This window comes from Convolutriloba macropyga, chromosome 3, assembly GCF_964194025.1.
Source record: "Convolutriloba macropyga chromosome 3, txConMacr16.3, whole genome shotgun sequence".
Classification (NCBI taxonomy): Eukaryota; Metazoa; Xenacoelomorpha; order Acoela; family Convolutidae; genus Convolutriloba; species Convolutriloba macropyga.
The window spans coordinates 41,357,894-41,378,607 of NC_134470.1; the positions used below are offsets into that span (position 1 = coordinate 41,357,894).

Sequence of the window (20,714 nt, forward strand, 5' to 3'; positions counted from 1 at the left end):
GTCAACTTAAGTTGTTAGCCTTGTATTAGAATTCTGTTTTATGTCCAAGAAATAAATCCAGCGACCTATTTTTAATTGCTCCCAAAGGAAGCGTTTGTCCAGCCTTAGGGGATTTAGGGGATAAATTTTTTTCAAACATTGCTTTTTGGCGTCTAAAAACATGGACATTTTATTCCATTTGTAAAAAAAAATTAGAATTGCCCCATCCCGTTGTAGACTGTCACTTCGCCGTAATTGCCAGCTTTTTATACTACTAATCAGCATTTTATACTACTAAGGACGGTTCTTAATCTTTTACCCTCTCACTAATCTCCCACCCCGCTACCCCATCACCTCTCACCCCGTCCACCCTCCTCCAACTGAAGATTTGAACCCACCTAGTGGAGCCTGACTGTTTTTTTCCAGAACTTTTTTTCGATTTGTTTTCTTGCTCGACTTTTTGATTTTTTGTGATTTGAGTTGCGCGCATTTAGAAGTTAAGTCTGTTGCTCAGATAAAACCGATTGTGAGCGTAGACCGTTCATAGCCCGTGTAGCGTAGTGGTGAATGTCCACGACTCTCAGCCGCGAGCCCTTCCCTAGTCAGAATTTTTTGCACCATAAGTTTCTCTAACCTATGCATCCTTCTAAATTGTTTGACTCGCCAGTCGTTCGAGAGCATTTCGTCCGACGGTAGTCGAATTATGTTTTAGATGTGTACGACTGTTCAACATTCACTGGGGATTCACGATCACCGCCAAAACTCATCACCCCACTATCTCCCCTGGTACCTTCCTCATCAGCCACAACCATGAGTGTTAATAGCATCAGTAGCCAACATAACTCTACTTCCAACTTGTACCCCCTAGACCCTCTCTTGGGTGTGACACCGACGCCCGGAAACCTTATCAACGGAGGTATGGGTGCTTTTATGATCGCAAATGAGTGTTTAGCACCTCCATTTGATTAAATATAGAGATCCGTCGCTTCTCGGGTACAGTCTGCGCTGTTAGCATTACGCCCCTGCAGTCAACTAAAGTTGTCAGCCTTGTACTAGAATTCTGTTTTATGTCCAAGAAATATATCCAGCGAACTATTTTTAAATTGCTCTCAAATGAAGTTCGTAGCAATTATAAGTCCTGTGGTCTTTTGTATGCGATTGTTCGCTTGACGGATTTTTCGTCTGACTCTCTTCGTGCTCAAAAACGGGAAGTACAAGTAAAGCCCGGAGAGCATTGAATAGCTCAGCAGCTTTCTTAGGGACTTACGCCTTACTAGTCTTTAAATACGCGATTCACCGGAACTGTTGGTGAGACAGAAAATCATGGTGTGAAGGGCGGTAAGTTTGACCCCTTTCAAAACCCAATATATTGTTGTGACCTTTGTGAAGCTTCATCCTCCCACACTGAAGTGGGTTTTCGTCGAGCCTCACCCTCGTGCCTCCAAATTTTACACTCAAATGTAATTTTTCGGTTGCATAACTTGTCCTGCCTTGTCCAATTCAATTTACAATTCAAAGCCATTACGTATTAAACAGCATTATTGGCTTATAATTAGAACCTCTATAACATTTTGTCACTGTTTTCCGCAAAGTTCATTTGGCCTAAATCCTGCTTTCGCGAAACTCTTCGATAAATTTTGAGGATAACTTTGAGGTTCAAAAATTCTTTCGAGCACACATATGTGTAAGTGATAATCAGCAATTAATCTTCTAAGCTCCCAATTAGGAATCTGCGGGACCTAAATGGAATTATTTACCAATTAGTAAGACGTGTTCTGAGCTTACCCTTTTATAGGCTACTTCTGGAACTGTCTTATGGTTGTCTCAAGAATATAGGATACTCTTAAGGCTTACCTGACTAACTAAAGTTCTAGATCTCTAGTCTGTTACTCTTCTATCTGAGCTTCAGTAGACAGTGCACGGGCCCCAATGCTAAAGTCTAACGTATATCTCAATACTAAACAAGAGCGGAGCAGAGAGAGAGAAATATACTTTATTATTATATCAGGTCTGAGACTAGTACCGACTAACGGGGTAAGTGAAAAGGGATAAAGGGAAAACAGATAAACATTTAAGGAAGGGTATTTTCCCTTTTTCAACCAATCAGGGTTGAGTGTTTCAGTCTTTATTTTATTTAAATACATAAAGTCTTCAAGTCTTTTGTTGGAAGTCAACATTGACTCCATCTTTCCGGGGTTTTGAGTTTTTTGAAAGTCTTCTGATTAATACAAGAAGTCAATTTCTCATTATTCTTTCTGAAGGATTTTCTTTTCTTTTTGAATGTGTTGCTTTGTAATTCGTTTGTCAGTAGGTCGGTTCCCAGACACAGGTTGCCCAAAGAGCAAGGAGAGAACATCAACAACCACAAAAGTATCTTTTCCAGTACCACATCCAGTGGATGAAGATCCTTTCGGGTAGGCCCAGTGTTGATGTCGTAGGCGCTCCTGATGTCTGGCGACTTACCTGACTTACCTGATTTGTTTATGTTAGTTGTTTAATGTTTAAAATTTTTCTCTATATTAGATTATCAGGTTAGGTATTGTAATTGTTCTGTTATACGTAGTACCCCTTCCGGTTGGAAAGAAAAAGTAAAATCTTTTGTTCGAAATGTTATGTGGAATTCGGTGGAAAAATCGAGAGTAGTTAGGTAGTTTGTCAACGAAAAGCTTGTTGACAACAACGAGAATTGTAAGTGACATGTGACCGTTTTGGCCATGTTAAATTTTGTTACTGAAGATGAACATGTATTAGTACTTTGATATCTCCCAAAATCAGGAGTTATTCTGATGCAATTAATTCTTATGAAATGTTTTGTCATACTTCTACAGGTTTCGGATTTGTTAGTTGTTACTATTACTGTTCACTGTTTTTGTTCGCGTTTTTCGTGTCTGTAAATTTAGTAAAGGTTTCAGATCTCGCTTATAGTTTGTAATAGGAATGTGCAAAAATGTCCAATTGCCTTATTCCCATTAACGGGTATTTCATCATTAGATAAATTTAGTAAGTTATCCGTCTACGCGCTTTATTTTTAAATGTTCGCCTGATACGACACATTGATATTCGACATTCCAAATAAATCCTTTGGGAATCATATCATATTAGTTGTTACTTATAGGTTTACAGATGTTAGTTGTTACTGTAAAATTATACATGTGAGTATGCATGCCTTAATTTCATATTGTTATCTTGTTATGTACATGTGTAAAATTGATGTTTTTATTGTTATAATCAGTTCTATAATAGTCAGTCTATAAAGTAACAAGCTTATTTATGAATTTGAAATTTTCGAATTTGGAACATACCTATGTTTCGGTTGTTATTAATTGTCAATATTTTGTTATTTAGTTTTATCAGATTAGGTTATGAAATAGATTTCATACATGTTGTTATTTTGAATAGTAAGTGTTGAGCTAGTGTTACATAGTAATGTTGCTGCTGAAATTGATGTAATTGTCATGTCATGACTCAATCTATTGAATAACTACGTACACGTTGTGTTGAAATTATTTTGCATGTCTATTACATAATACATATAACCTATAGTGTGTTATTATACACTTTGGTGTGCATATTACGCTTGTTACGCTTGTTTATATCCGTTCCTATTGTTCATACAACAAATTATGAGTTACTTTTTGGTATTTTCTTTATTTACAAAAGTGCATATATCTAACTATGGAAAATCTTTGCATATGTACATGTATATTTCTATCAGCTAAGAGTAGGATAGGTCGATTTTTAGAAAATTGAGTTCTATCTAAAGTTTATTACACATCAAGTGTTATACCAATTGCTATAACTATCCATAGTTATAAGGGATATAAACAGGGGTACAATTGTAGAGAATGGTACAAATGTAGAGGATTGTACAAATGTAGAGAATGGTTATTTGGACAAATAGTTTATAAATAGTCTGTACCAAAAAGTTTGTTCAAACAGCTGAAATATAAACTATTACTGCAAAAAGGGTAAAACACATGTAGAGAGAGATTCATAGTTGGATAATAATATTCAAATTTACTCAATCTAAAGTGTTAGAATTTCGAAATTGTTACTTGTTCTCAGTTGGTGTCATTACAATTTGTCCGTTTGTTTGGGATGATTTGTTCTGTCCCTATAATGTTTGTATTTTTTAAGAAAATGATCGTCTTTCGACAGAAAGTGTGCGAGGAGGTTAGTTATTTCGTCAATTGGTACTTCGGTTATCGACGCTTTGACTGTATTCCGTATCTCTTTTTCGATATCAGTTACTTTTCGTTGGTTATTGAATTGTATTACATTAATAAAGGCTGGGTTCGTTACGCTGCCTTCTAAGTGGTAAGTGTGATATTCTTCACACGGTTCAAGCGCTTCGATTGTTACAATTAGTGGTCGTTCCGGTGCTTCCTTGGGTTGAAAAATGTAATAATTCTTAGTGAGGTCAAAATTACGTAAAGTCCCGATAGTAAAGTCCCATTTTAGCTTATATCCGTAATTTAAGAAATATGGTGAGGTTAATTGGTCGTTAATATGGATGTAGCTCTTAGTAGTGTTAATGTTTTTATCGCGTAGGAACGTATAATATATCAAGTTGTGTATCAACTTTGTTTCGTGTACCCGACAATTATTGTTTTGAACATCCTTCGGTGTTGGATGTAAGAAGTTAAAGCTTAATTGAAAAATTTGATGTTCGAACACGCTGTAAGCCGAAAGGTCTTGGGATGCCTTGGCGACAAGGTAGTCAAAAGTACAAACTACTGGTACTTTAAACTCGTAATCGTAATCATACATGAAGCGTTCTGTTAGACTAGAATTGTTTTAAGATGGGGTATGTTGTCTGGTGTAGTTTATCTCTCCCCATATTTTTAGTGCTGCGTTTTACAGTGTTAGTATTTTCGGATGGTAGAGGTGGGAAGTTCTCCGAGACGCGATCTTTAAGTTATGCAATGGTGTTATAACAAAGTTATTATCTCTAGAATCGAACGGCATTTCGGACCCGTTACGGTAAGATAATAACGGATTATAATTACTAATGTGTGGATTGCTGAGAGTTCTCGGGTCCTTTTCTTGAAACCAAATTGTTTCCATAACAGTTGTTGTGGGGGTTTGTTCATTGGTAGACTGGTGGAAGAACGATTTCCTATTGTTACTTCTAGGTGTAACTGCGTAAGGAAACCGGAGGTTGTTCGGACTAATGTGATGTGGATTACTAGCAAACCAGCGTTGTTGAACACTGTTTTGCATACTATTATTTTCTGTTGTGTAATCATTAGGTGGGGGTGGTCGTACTGGTGGTGGATAGTTTGGTAAGGGTGGAGATACATATGTCTCATTCTGAGTTTTGTTATTCGGCCTATTGTTCTGGTAGCTATGTGTATTAGTGCTTGTACCTTGTTCATTTGTTCTGTTAAGAAACGAATCTAGATTTCGTCGGGTATCCGACTGTCGCTTTTTACGAACTTGTTCCGATATGAGGTTTGCTATCTCTTGTGGTGTTTGTTGGTTTGTTTGTGTCTGTTGTTCCGATGTTACATTTTCGACTTCGATTCTCATGGTTGTTACTCGGTCCTGTCGGTGATCAAAATGGTCATCCGTTTGTGTACTGCAGTCGGATGCGTTGTCACGTATTGTTCCTGGGCTTGATCGTCCAGAGCCAGGTCTGAGCTCTCCCTCTTCCACATCATAGCTTAGTGGAGAGTCTGCCTTGTAAGGTGATTCTATTTCGCAGTCCATTCTGGAAGCCATTTGCTAAAATTGTTACTGTGTTTAGTACATATTCTCGATTATTACATATGTTACGATTATTACATTTGTTATTATGGTGTTATTATAATGTGGTTGTTATTTGATGTCGTTATGACTATTTCCCATCAGGATTTCCAGTTACTATTATTACCAACAAAGTATTGTTATATCAGTATAAATGGAAATCGACTGAACGTCATTCAACGGTTAGTGTGTTGCTACATATTGTTACTAAGCATACATGTAGATTTTTATTGTTATATAAAATATGTGACATCTACATGTATTAGTGGAATGCGAAAATGAGGTATAAAGACTGTGAAAGAAAATGGTGAAAGAGATTGGTAATTATGAAACTGAAATTATAAAGTGAAGGGAAGGGTCATAAAAGGAGGGGTAGGAGAAATTGATTATAATATCGAAAGAAGGTGTATTACATGGCGAATTGTATTATGTTAGTTGTTCTTGTACTACGGGGTTGTTGTTAAACCTCGTATGTATCTGCCGAATGATTTTTAAAATATGTTATTTCATTCGTATGTGGTTGATCGTCGTTTTTTAATATGTCTAAACTATGGCTGCGGTTATGCATTTTGTTAGCCGTTATTTTTAATTGATCGAAGTCTATTGGTGGTGGATTTTGTATATCCATTAGTTTTACTGTTGGTATCAGATGTAGTTTATTTGTAGATTTATTAGATGGTTGTGGTATTTCATAAGATGTTGGTTGGTTCATAATTAGTGGTTGTTCATATGAGTGTGCCTGAAATGATGTAGGTTGTTGTTGTTGTTGTATGTTAGGCGCACTAGGAAGGGGTGCGTTGTGAGTTAGAGGTGTATTAGGGAATGATACGTTATTTCCTAAACACTGATATGCAGGAGGTGGAGTGATAAGTTGTGTTGGCAGTGTTTATAGTTTGTGTTCCGATATTGTTTCCAATGGTTCTACTCTTAATGGTTCTTGCTTATATTTTATTTCTGGTAATGGTGGTTTTTGTTTCTTTGGAGGTGAATTTGTTGTTCTTACCTGTAATCCTTTATCCGTTCTACGATTTGTTGTGTTATAATGTTTGTAGTTTGTGTCTACATAAATTTCTGCAGGTTTATCATTATCAGTATAATCTGTTGTATGTGTTATGTCTGTGGAATGTCTGCGAAACGTATGCTTTTTTTCTTGGTTTGTGATTTCCGTAATGTGTATAATTCTCATCGCTGTCGTGGCTACTTCTTCTTCTTGTATTTGAGCTACTAGTTGTGTTAGTGTTTAAGAAAAGATTCCAAATATTCCTGTAAGGAGTATTTTCTTTATACTGGCTTGTTTGCCAATTGCTTTTTGTATCGCAAAAGCGTTGTAGACTTTTATAATTAGGTTTGTTATAAACAGTATCATACTTATCATTGCGTAGATTATTGCCATTTTTTCTAAGACGTACCATGGCCAACCAAAGATTGTTAATATTTGTTCTCTTTAAGCCATGCTCCGTTAAAGATTTCTTTCCAGTTAACACTGCGTTGGTCGATTTGGAAGTTATATCCATTTATGTTCAGGTCTCATAACCATTTTAGTGATTGTTCGTAGTTTTTGTAAGTTTGTAATAGTCCTAATTGTTCAAGTTTTAGCAATTTTTGTGCGTTTGCTGATGTTGCTTCTTGTAATGGTTTTTCGCGATCTCTCATGTATTCGTGTAATAAATCTCGTTTTCGTTCTTGAACTAGTTGTTCTTTGCTGTATATACCACTTTCTATTAGACTTGCTTTACTGAACATGTTATCAAGAACTATTTCTTCAGGTGATATAGTGTTCAATACTGTCTCTACTTTTACAGGGTAGGGTGTTACTCTATATCTTGCTGTTCCTTCAGTCTCTATTGAAATTAATTGGTCGAAGTTGCTGTGTGAACATGGGACTTTCTTCGCCCATAATTATGTTTGTCTTGTAAGTTGATGTACATATTGTACTCTGTTCTCGTACAGTATTGGTATTTTATCGTAACATTCTCGGGTTTGTGGTACATATGAAGGTGATGTTTTTTTGGCGCATTTGTACATTTTCATTACATTTACTCCTTCTTGTTTTACAAAGATGGATCTATCTCCAGTGAGGATGTATCCTAAGAGCGGTGTGTTCTTTTGTACTTGTGTTAATGTTAGTTGTCGAATTTTTCTAGTTTGTTCGCAAATTTGTGAGTAAAATTCTATTGCTTGTAGGCTGATTCTTGAGTATATGTTACTCATGTAGAGGTCCATTTTCATGTTTAAATGTGTGTTCTCCTTTACGAAATCATATAAGTATTGTTTGTTATCTTCATCTTCATATCGTGTTTGTTCTGATATTATTTGTTTAGGTTTGATTTTTATAAATTTTTCGTCGTCAAATTTATCTTTCTTGTTACTTTTTGTCCTGTATGCATATCGAATCCGTATTCGTAGATTATGTAAATATCATCATATTCTGTTTTGTGTATGGGTTGTGGTGATCCGCACTCACGTTCTACGATTGGATATACTTCGAATCTTGTAGGGATATTATCTGTTTTATTGAACTTTGTTTTTTGTGTTATATCGGGTTGTTGGACTGTTGTCCATTCCGCGTTTGTTGCTATCCAATATCTATCTTGGTACTTTACCATAAATGCGTCAAATCTAATTAATTCAAATAATTGACAATGTGTTTGTGGTTCCCAAACTATTGTTGCTTTTGTGAAACGTGTTAGTAGACATTCTCCGTTGCGGAGGTCGCATGGTCATTTTGTTCCCATATATGATATTTCTTCAGTGTCTAAATTTAGTGTTAGTGATACTTCTCGTATTTCTAATGTCCAGTCTAGTATGTCTCTTCTGTTTTGTTTCCTTGGTCCTTTCATGCAGTTTGATTGTGCATTCTTAATTGCGTTTGGTATCCACATTGGGTTTGTTTAGTCATAAAATATTCGTCCGTATGGTGGTACCATAGGAGTATCAAGGTCGGATTGTATTCTGCCTTGCATATCTTCGATCTTTTTCTGAAGTGGTGGGTTAGCTATGTAATTGAATGAAATATTATATCGTGTTGGTTTGTATCTTGTTTTTGAGGAGGTTGATTCTAGCGAGTTCGTTACGAACTTCATCTGCATCTAGTGTTTTTGTTCTTTGTGCATCTGAGACATAGTAACTTGGTCTGTTAGCTCGGATATAATCTGTGTGTTGTGAACACCATTCTACGCGTTCTTTAATTGTTCCTGCAACAGCGTATGCTTTTATTTCTACTGCTTGTGCTTTCGATAATAGTTGTACCTCAGTCTTTGTCATATCTAAATCTAGTGGTTTGAATTTGCATGTGCTGACTTTGTTTAATTCGTTATACTTAACATTAGTTATTTCTTCTGCGTCACAATCGTAGTGTTCAATGAAAATGTCTTGTGGTCCTGTTGCAGAGCCGTTAATATTCTGTCCTGTTAGTTCTACAAAGTCTTTTTTTGTTTGTCTTCTTTGTCTTTTATTGTTCATGCCAAATTTCTCTAATATACTATCTGTTAATCGTTCTCTGTAGAAGTTCCAATTTCGTGTCCATTTATCGATGGCTATTTCCCACATTGCTTCGTAGTCTGAACTGTTTTTAAAGTAATCGGGTTCTTCTATTTTGGGGTTAGGGAAATGTTGTGGATTAGTTTTAACTTTAGTATTATTGTTAAAAACATGGTGTTGAAGGTTCTTGTATTTTTGTTGATCAATTGTGTGGAAGTTACCTATATCTTTTTCATTTGTTTTGTTTTTATTTTGAAAATGTTTGATTTGTATTTCCATTTTTTCATTTATACGGTCTTTAATGCGTTGTCTAGCATCATTTTTTTAGTCTTTGTTGTAATTGTATTTTTGTTTCTACTTTCATATATATGTATATTATTATTAATAACAATATGAAGATTATAGCTTTTAGTTGAATCGACATGTGTATGAAAGACCAGTGTGTGGATTATAGAATGTTGCAAATCCTAATGTCTGCTTTGTATATCTGTCAAATTTGTATATGAAATCGATGCAGATAAAAGGTGCTGGAAGTGTGGTTGTTACTATTGATGGTGTAGTTGCGTGGAACGGGTGATTAGAGACAGTGTCGTATTTAATTGTTGTGTTAAATTTAAGTTCGAGAGATGGTGTTGCTAAAACGTTAAGTGCTGCGTTACGTTGTCGGTGCGTAAGCTTTAATGTGTTTGTTAGTCTACTCCGTGACCAATTAGTAAGTGTATCACCGAGATTAGTGGGTCCGTATAATGGTGGAGGTGGGTTCCAAGTTTTATGATCTAGTGCGAAAAGATATGTATGTTCATTAGTCCTACTTTTAGTAGGTGGATTTGGGTTAAGTATTGGTGTTGATCTTGTTCTACCGGAATGGCTTGATGGTAATCTTATTTCTGGTATATAGGATGATGGGGATAAAGCTGTGTTTCTTGGTGGTTGTAGGGAGTTTGTTAGTTCAACTTGTGGTACGCTTACAGAAGTATTCGATGAGTGTTTGGTTTGATCTTTGTGGTGTTGTATTACTACTTGCGGATTGTAGTGATGTTGCTGACCAAAGGGAACTATTAGGTGAATGTAATGGCTGTGCTCGAAAATGTTCTTGAACAAAATTGAAATCTTGCCTATGTTGGAATGTAGGTGGTAGGAAGGGGTTTGCTCTCAACTCAGATGGTGTGGGTGTTGGAATTGTACTATTACCTGAGTGATCACTTGGTGAGCTTAAACTAAAGTTGTGTAATGTTGGTGTTCCTGTTCTACTTGGTGGTTCTGAGTTTCCTACTTCTATAGGTCTGATTATGTTAGATTCTATGTCTGTCGAACCATATGAAACGAGTGTTGAATCTTGTGTTGGTAATGATAGCGAGGATCGATGTCGTGCTCTTAAGAGTTCTCTTCTTTCCGGGCGGTCTCGCCGTACGGTATATGGATTTTCGTTTCCGGGATTATCATCAATTTCTGTTGAAGTTGGTATATTTGTTAAATCTGTAACTTCGTTATAATGTGGTCTTTCTTGATGATTATTGTTACTTTGATTATTGTTAGACGACGCAATTTTTGCAGGTTATACTTTAAGCTCCTGAGCCAGGTCCGTGTGGTGGAACTTGGATGAATGGTGGTGCGAGAATTATTAGTGGTGTTAGTTCTTGTTCAGGTTGTTGTGTTTGTGCTCCTAGATTTGATATCCAAATTTCCTTATTTTTAAGTCTGAGATGTAATTGATAAAATATTGATTCTTCTACATCTGGTATAGGATCAATTTTTATGGATTTATAAAGTATTCTATTAACATTAAACACATGCGTAAGAAAAAATAAATTATCTGCAATTTTAATAAATTTAAAAATTTCCAGTTCTATTATATCTTTATTAGATTTGCATATATGAATTATATCAGAATGCAATTCATGCATTGGTTTTATTATTGTACTGGTGGACTAGCGTAGATGACTCTACGGTTTCTAATAACTTCGTATATTGTTACTATAGCAGGATACGTCGAAATAACTACTATACACGGTACGAGAAAGATAGTTAAGAAAAATATTATTTTAGATAATATTAAATACGTTGCTATTAGTGCGTTAGGGAAATCAGTTGTTGAAACTATTTCTGTAGTTTTCTATTTGTTTTACTTAATTTAGTAGTGTTTGTTTGTAGATGAATGGTGGAGATTATAGTTGAAACTGTATCCGGCGGAAATTAGATGTAAGGCTTCACTGAAGAGTGACAGTTATTTACTTGTGTAACTGACACTGAACGGTGTCGCACTATCAAAATACTGTACTTCCAAAATTGTCTGTGTTTTATTTTATTGATATACAACTATAACGATGATAGGTATCATTATTTACTTAGTTTTTCAACTTGTCGTCTGACAATTTTACAGCGTCTTTTTTGCAAACCATTAGAAAAACTACGTGTAATTTGTTTATATTGACACACTTGTCTGTGTTAATTTGTTGTTTCAGTTTCTCGAACTCTGTAATTGTTTCGGTACACGGTGCCGTGTTCTTTAGTGTTTCAAAATGTTTTTCTCCCCAGAAAAGTTTTACTTCTTGTCCAGTTTCTGTTTCTCCTTCTATTATAAGACAGTTTTTAGGTGAGATTTCACAGTTTGTTAGTTTAATACTGTCGTTGTCGAAATGTATATGACAGTTAGATGGATATTCAAGTTCAATATAATCGTCTATTTGAACAACTATCTTTATGCAAAGTTGATTTCTTTTCAATGATATCATAAACTCTGAGACTGATAGCATAGGTGGTTGTTCATTACAATGGTTACTATACTGGAGAATTATCGTTCAGAAATGAAATTAAAATAATTTAGGGTACCTGGTACTGTTGAATCGTTTTGTAAAGAAATTTTTGTGGGTAAAACAGATTATACAATCCGAAATAGTTTCGGTGCCTTTAGTTTCTCAATTAGTTATTCAAAGATTTCCCAAGCTGATTTGTTTGAATTGAGAGAGTTTGAAAATTAAGATGTCAGGCTGAGAATTTGGATTCAGTTTGTTTTTAGGCTTTAGAAATGGAATCAGATTACGATGTATTTGAGACTATGAATGCAGAAATAGAAAGAAGTTTTAGAAGTTAGAAATTTTTTCTCACTGAATATTTCAATTTTTGTTTTGTTGATCAGCTTAGCTGAAATTTTCAGATTTTTCAAGTTTAGCTGAGGTTGTGCTTTGTACGAGACAAAATCGGAGTTGTGATTTTTTGCTCGACTGTTTGTTGTCTCTATAATATTCTTGGCATTTACATATCTTCTGTTTTCTTTCTTGGCTCTTGAAGTTGCCAATTTAACTAATTTTCTGGGTCTAATTAGACTTTTGGATTCTTAGTTTCCGATTTATAAGATTCTCTCTGAAGTTTCTTCAACTTTGTTGTTATGATTGTTTTTCCCTTGTAATTGGTATGTTGGTATATAATTGGTATGTTTGATGGTAGTGTGACGTATACTTGTCATGGTATGTTAGAGATAGTAATTAGTTACTTGATTGTGCCTGTGTTACTTGTTAACATTTAGTTTCAAGTAGGTTTTGAATCAATGGTGCAATTGATGTAGGTGGTTGATGTGAATGGTGACGCCATTGTCATTACCAAATCCTTTGGTGTTTATCGTTAATGAGTTACCAAGTTGATATGTGGTGCAAATAGTTATGTGGTGCAAATGTCAAATGGATGGTTGGTTGCAAACTGCAACTGTTAATTAGTTGTTTGATATCGACTTCATGTCGAACGTGTTGTGTGTATAATTGAAGTTGTGTGCAGATGAAGTGTTCTTCAACTGCGAAATGATCTCTGTAGATCTATCATGATAATCACCATTTCGTTCATGGCGTTGAATATGTTAATTGGTTTGACATTTTCCATTTGTTACTAATTGCGTCTGCAAGGGAACGGTAAGTCGCTGTAATTTGTTTGTAAACTCATTTATCTGCAAATGAAAATAGTAATTTGTTTATTTTCTTTGTTCGTTGTTAATGAGGTCCTTGTTATTTTTGGTAATCGTTGTATTTTTTCCTAATGAGGATACCAATGAGATCTTTTCCTGCTAATGATGGTGTTTTGTTAGCGTCCGTTTTGTTTGTATGACGTAGATGGGTAATGACGTGTTATTCACGTAGATGAATAATGACGTGCTATTCAGGTAAAATGTTACTATGAAATGTTTATTTGGCCGAAGGTCGTTTGACCGATTTTTGAGAGCCAGAGGTCGTTCGACCGATGAGTATTCAATGTGAACTAAGTTTCATGTGCTTTAGGTATTGATCCGTTTTAATTGCCGTTGTTCAGTTATCTGAAATACCCTGGTTAGAGTACGCTGGGTGTTTACTGGGTTGTTACACGTTACTGGATTGTAACACGTTACTGGATTGTTACACGTATTGGATTGTTACACGTATTGTTACACGTGCTGTTTAATTTATCTGTTCATGAAAGAGGAAGTTATTGAAAAGAGGAAGTTACTATATTCGTAACCGTTTATGTTTACATGTAATTTGTTATTCTTAGCTTCCGTATTGTTGCTGTTGTGTGCGTTCCTTATAAATTTTTGTTCTTATTATTTTTATCTGTTTGTCATTTGTTACGTTGTTATTACCTGTCCTTTTGTTGTTAATACTATAAATGTTTTAGTATTATAAATGTTTTATATTATTTTTACTTTCAATGTTCCGTAATATTGACATCTACAAAATGTCTATTCAATTCCGCGAGTCCTCTATCATGTTATAGCGGATATTGTTAATTGAACTGATTTGTTATTTTGATTTTGTTGTTATTTGGATTTGTTATTTGATTTCTCTGTTTATTGTTTAACGTCAACAAACTCGAAACGTCTATTCCATTTCCAAGCCTGTGAACATCAAAACACCGTTTGTGTTTTGTTTTTATTGTTTTTTGTTATTTGTTTATATGAAATCATCCTGTCCATTCATTGGCGATTGCTTCAAGGGCTACTATCAATACCTATTTGTTTTAGCATATCCTGTTTGGATATTTTATTTGTTATTTTGATTGTTTTTTATTTGATTCTTTGTTATTTATTTTGTACATGGGATTGAGTTTTGACAGTGGCTGACAGTGGCAGTGGAGAGTTCTAACAGTGTTGTGTACAGTTGTGAATAGGTGGAAGGGAAGATGGTGAAGATGGTGAATGAAGATGGTGCAAAAGAAGATGTTGTCGAAGGAAGTTGTTCAAGAGTGTTTGTTGAAAATGATGTTAGTTCAATATGTCTTTTGTTGAAAGAGTTAAATTCCTTTATTTTTGTATTGGTGTTACCGTTTATTTCACTAGAAGCTGTTAATATTTAGGTAAGGTAAATTGCAGGTAGATTCTACAGTATCACTGATTGGGTTAGTTCATACACTAAATATTGGTTGGAATAATTGTTAATAAATATGGATTATTTGGTTATGGATTATAGAGGTAGAGTGGTTAGGTGTTTGTTATTATATTAACACTTTTTAGTTTTGACGTATTTTTATTTTCATTTGTATTTTAATATTGTTGTTTTTATTTGTTAATATATATGTCTTTTTATTTTGTGTTTTTAATGTTTCGGTGGTATGCATACAAGGTTCGGGTTAGGAGAGTGTGCTATTTGTTTGCAGCAGGAATACTGAATGTTTTCAAAGTAGTAGAAATACTGAATGTGCTTAAAGTAGTAGAAATACTGAACATGAATTGAACATTATCAAAGTAATAGGATACGTAATAGAATATTCAACTAGATACGTAATACAATAGAGGTTGTTGTAATATAGTATAATAGTGAATAGAGTTTAACAGTATAATATGTAGTAGGGTTCGATACTTGCAATGTGATTAACTTTGATCTCGTTGGAGATTTATAGCAATATTTGGTTTGCTAGATCCTAATAGTAAATAGTCGTAGATGTTTGTATGAGATGTAGCAATAAAGTACATAATAGAATACTGTTAACGTACATGAGTTAGAGATAGTATAATGTTATTACTATTATTATTATTATTATTACTATTATTATTATTATTATTATTATTATTATTATTATTATTATTATTATTATTATTATTATTATTATTATTTTTGGTTGTTGTTTTTTTGTTTGTTACTTTAAGAGTGTTATTTTCCTCTTGCGAAGATTGTATTGATGTGTATGTTCTTTATCTGATTGTTTTTTGCTTGGTTTAGTTTTAGTTGTTACATTTGGTTGTTTTAATGTTGGAATTTCATTTGTGAGTAGGTAATTTTGTAATTCTAATTTGATATGTTTTTCTTTTGGATAATATGGTACAATGTGATTTCTGTGGATTGTAATCTGTTCTTTATTGTTATTCTTCAATATGTATGTTGTTTCTGTAGGTTTATCTATGATTAGATATGGTCCTGTTTTCAGGGGTAACAGTTTTTTGGATACTCCGTCAACTTGTTGTTGATTTGTTACTCATACAAAAGTATTCTTCTCAAGTGGTTTTGCTGTTCTGAATCTGAGATTCATTTCATCTGTTAGTTTTTTTCTATTCTGTAGAATTTTTGTTATTGTTTGATGTGTCGTTATAATGTTTTTCTTTATTAAGGAACCATTTGGCAAATGTTCCTTTTTGTAATTTTGCAATTTTTGGATGGCTAAATTGTTTTTCCAGGTGTGTGCTGGTTGTGTGTTACATGCACTTTTCTCTGTTGGATTACAATTTCCCATTTCATCTGTAGTTGATCCGAGTTTTATTTTCGTTGGTTTTCTCGGTTTTTGGTTGAAAACGACTTCATATGGCGACATGCCTAGTCGTGTTTGGTATTGTGTATTGTATGGATATGGGAAGAATTTTGCTTACCGTGACCAATGATACTTTTCGTCTAGTAGTGTTCTAATGTATCGTCCAATTATTCTGTTTGTTCCTTCTACTAGACCGTTCGTCCAGGGTGCATATGTTGTACTTGGTTTAAATTTGATTTCAAAGTAGTTACATAAATGTGTTAACTCAGTGTTAATGTATTCCGATCCGTTAGCTGATTTAATTTCTTCGGGTAGTCCGAATTTCATGAACCAATGTTCAAATAGTGCTGTAAATGCATAATGTGCATTATTTTTTGGTGCACACATTATCGTGACGTAATGTGAGAATGCGTCAACTATGACAAAGTTGTTTCCTTCAGATGTTGGGTGGATAGGTCCTTTTGTGTCAATCATTATCATTTCGTTAAAGTATGTTTTTGTTGGTGCAAGCTGTTCTTGTTTACTTTTTGTCTTTGTATTAGCAAACACTTTGTTTGTTTGGCATTGTATGCAATCGGCGATCATTATTTTTATCCAAGTTGTAAGATTTGGAAAGTAGTATTTGTCCATTATATTTCGTTTTGTTTTTTCGAGGCCTGTGTGACCTACTAAGTCGATGCATTGGTTGTTATAAAAGGTGCATAGTAATAGTGTTAGTGGTTGACAGATTCCTTGTATTGATTTTTTGTGAATTTTGATTACAATTTTTATGATTCCAGAGTTTTCATCAATTTTAATAGATATGAATTTGCGAAAGTATGCAAATAATCCTTTGTCCACGTATCTCAATTGTTACTGAGTGTGGTTTATTGTTATGTTGTTTCCACATCTTCACTTTGTGAAGTACAGGATTTAAGATTTGTGTTTCTTTGATTAAGTTTTCGGTTATTTTTGTTTTTTCGTCATAGAAAATGTCTGATATTTTTGCATTTTCGTATTTTGTTTTTTGTTGTGTTTTTATGTTATTTATCAATCTGAGGTACTGATCATCATGATGTGTTGTGTACGGTCTTTTTTGAGTTTTCTCAATAATGAGATCATCTTTTTCTGCAATCGTCGATTGCCAATTTTTTGTTTTGGATTTATACTTTGGGATGAGATTTGTTTTTGTTTCTGTGTTGTACTTATCGTATGAGATTGGATGATATTCATTTTTATCGATATTTATTTCGAAGTAGTTATTGTGTATGTGAGCTAATTCTGGGTAATGTGTTTTTTCTGTATTTTCGTCATTGGTATTGTTACATATGCTGTATTTGCATTCGAGGTTGTTCGTAAATGGTGTTTTTGCGAAAAAGAATTTTATGTTTTCTGTTATTTCTAATGTTATATCGCGTGTTTTCGTAAAATGTTCTTCGTCTATTGTTCTGCTTAGAAGATCAGGTAGGGCGAGTAGGGCGAGGTTTTATCCTTCTGTCCAAATTATGTGTAAATTTGGAAATTTCATCAGTATGAATTGGAATCTATAAACTCTATGATTTGGTTTGTTCTTTTGAGAGGATAGATAAATGATAGGTTTATGATCTGTGAATAATACTATTGGGTGGTTTGGGCCTGTTAGTAAAAATTCATACTCTGTTACAGCGAAAATTATCGCTGAGCTTTCTCTGATTAATGTTGACAGTCGCATTTCGATAGGCGTAAATAGTCTGGAATTTGCTGATACTAATTTCATTTTTCTTTCAGTTGGATGTTGTGGTAATAGTGCTGCTCCGATGCCTGTGTTTGATGCATCTGTGATAATGTAGAATGGTTTTGTAGTGTCTGGCATTGTTAGTTCTAATTTTGTGTGTTATTGTTCTTTTCATTTGTTCAAAATTTTTTTGATTTTCTTTCGTCCTTTTGAAATCGTTTTCTTTATGTAAGAGGTTATATAATGGTTGTAATATTGGTTGCATACCATAGATGTATTTCGCAAGGAAATTTATTGTTCCGAGGTATCTTTGTAATGCTTTCATGCTTGTTGGTGGTTCCAGTTTTTGGAAACCATCAATTCGTGAAGTCAATGATTTTACTTTTTTTCAACATGAAGTATGTTTTATCAGCTGCTGCTTTGAGGTTTTCTTTCAATAATATTTTATGATATTCTATTAATGTTTCATACATTTGTTGTTATGAATTTGTTTGAATGAAAATGTCGTCGACATATGTGATTACCGTTCCTTTCCTGATTAAGGGATAGAGGAAGTGTGTTAATATCGATGCAAACGCTGCGGGTCCAATGGATATTCCGTAAAATAGTCGTTTGAAACAGTATTGTTCGTTTCCAATAGTAAAATGTGTGTATCTCATTGATTGTTCGTCTAATGGGATTTGGTTATATGCACTGTTGAGATGAGCTGTTGTAAATACTGTTCCGTTTATCCGTGTTAGAGCTACATCAACTGGTTCAATTGGCCAGTTGCATTTAGATTCATCAATCATACTATTCAAGTATCGTGCGTCTAATACTATTTTTAATGATTCTCCTTTTCGCAGAATAATTACTGGGTTTGTGAATGTGTTTCCTGTAGATAATTGTTCTTTATTAACAGGTGCAATTATGTCGTATTTCTTCAATACATCTAGTAATTTTTGGTTTCTTTCTCTGAGGTGTATTGGTACTTTTCTTATTCTCTGTTTTTTGAAAATTGCATCTTTTTCCATTCGTAGATTCAATTTTACTTTTGTTTTTCCAACGTCGAATTTTGTTGTTGGGTAAACTTGTTTGTATTCTAGTATGATTGTTACTATTTTTTCGAATTCCTCTTGTGTTAAATGTGAATGTTGGAAATCAAACATTTGAATGAATTCCTTTTCTGATGCTCTGTATTTGTTAATATCAAATTTGCGTTTAAAATTAGGTTTTCTTTCAAATGTTTCTACTTGTTCAATTGTTTCGTTTTCTTGTATATTTAGTATTTCGTTAATGTCGTTTTCATTTTCATATGTTAGGTGATATAGTGCTGAAAAAAAGTCTATCGAATTCGTTTGATACATTTCTTCTTTATATTGTTTGAATGTAATGTTTTGATACATAAAACCAATTAGACCTACATTAATTGTCACTTTGTTGGTTTTTATTTATTAAGAATATGTCTATGAAGTGTTCTTTTTCTATTGACAGATCTTTTATGTCTGTGAATGATAAATTTTGATATTTGTTTATCGGTTCAAAATAGTACATTGATTTGTAAATTGTTTTTTCATTTGATTTTTCCATCTGTTTGAATATTGGTATAGGAAAAGTTATGCATTTATACTGGTCTCGTTCCAAATATAGTGGTTCTCTGTTAAAAATTGGGTATAATCGAGAGTAGTAAGGATATCCCTTTGTACTGTTCATGAAGAAAGTGATGTCGTTATATATAATTGTGTTAGTATTTATTGTTAGTTTGTTCGTATTTACATTTACTGTTTCTATGTATTCTTTGGAGAATGGAGTTCCAAGTATATTATGATTGCATTTTGTTACGTAAAAATGTATACTAAAGTTATGTTGGGGTTCATTTCAGCTGTTTGATGTCTTGTCAGGTGTTAGATTTAGTGTTACTGTTCCGAATGTTTCTATAGTTGTATTATTTGCTGCTGTTAGTGTCTTGTTAGCTTGTTCGAGACGTATATCTGGGTTGTTATGTTTTATTTCGTTCCAAGTATTTTGGTTCAAAAGGTTTAAAGTTGCTCCAGAGTCTAATAGAAAATCGATCTCCAGTATTGGTCTTTTCTTTGTAAAGTCTTGTTCAATTTTGTTACACTGGTACATTGCTAATATCCAGGTGGGGTTACTTTCTAGTGTATTTATTACTGTGTTGCACGTGTCTTCGTTAGCATTATAAAATTCATCTAATATTTCTTGGTCTTCAATTGATGATTCGGATGTGTATTCGTAATCGTCAATTCCAGGTGGGTCATCGTTTTGTCTTTCTGTTTCTATGTTATTTATTCTGTTTTTACTGTTATTGTTGTATTTATTTCCGTCTCTTCTTCGATGTTTTGAATGATATCTATCATTTTGTTCTCTTTGCGTTAAATTTCTTCTGTCATCCCTATTATTATTATTAGAGTAATGTCTATTGTTACTACTACTTGATCGTTGTCTGTATCTGTCACTTTTGTTTGAGTCTTTACTATAATGTCTTTGTCTATTATTATTATTGTAATTATTATTATTTCTGTTGTACGGTGAATGCTGTCTTGAGTGACTGCGGTTTGTGTATCTTGAGTTTGATCTACTATTGTTGTATCTATTATTATTATTGTTTCTATTGTAACTGTTAGTTCTACTTCTATTATAATTGTTTGTAATATAACTTCCGCTTCTATTGTTATAATTATTATTCGAGTTGCGATATCCTTGATATCTTCGACTGTCTCTGTTATATGAGTTGTTAGAATTGTTTCTTGATTGTGATCTCTATGGTGTTCTGCTTCTGGAATTGTGGTATACTGGTGATGTTGATGGTAATTGTCGTCCGTTGATGTTATTCGAGTCAATTCTTCTGTTTGGTAGATTTTGATTATTTCTCATATGACTATAAAATGATCTTTCTTTGGTCGTGTTATGCTTTCTCTTCGTGGTCTTTTAAAGCATCTTCCTTTTGCGTGACCGTATGAACTGCAATAGCTGCAAAAGAGTGCAAACTTTGGTCTTCCTTAAAAGTTTTTTCTATCGTATGTGTTATTAATTCCGTTTAGAACGTTACAGATTGTTCCTTCAAATTGTTCTAAATCATTTTGGTTAAGATCGTTTATGTTGTTACAAGCTATAT

The 20,714-nt window shown here is 33.8% G+C and overlaps 1 protein-coding gene across 1 annotated transcript in view; it reads left to right on the top strand.

Moving 5' to 3' along the window:
* The window catches only part of LOC142336208 (phosphatidylinositol-3,5-bisphosphate 3-phosphatase MTMR6-like), a 192,785-nt gene that overhangs the window by 159,425 nt on the left and 12,646 nt on the right, over window positions 1-20,714 (top strand). Inside the window, exon 15 of the mRNA XM_075384868.1 lies at window positions 692-895. Within this exon, the coding sequence (XP_075240983.1) occupies window positions 692-895 (204 nt within the window). The remainder of the gene's footprint in view (window positions 1-691; window positions 896-20,714) is intronic.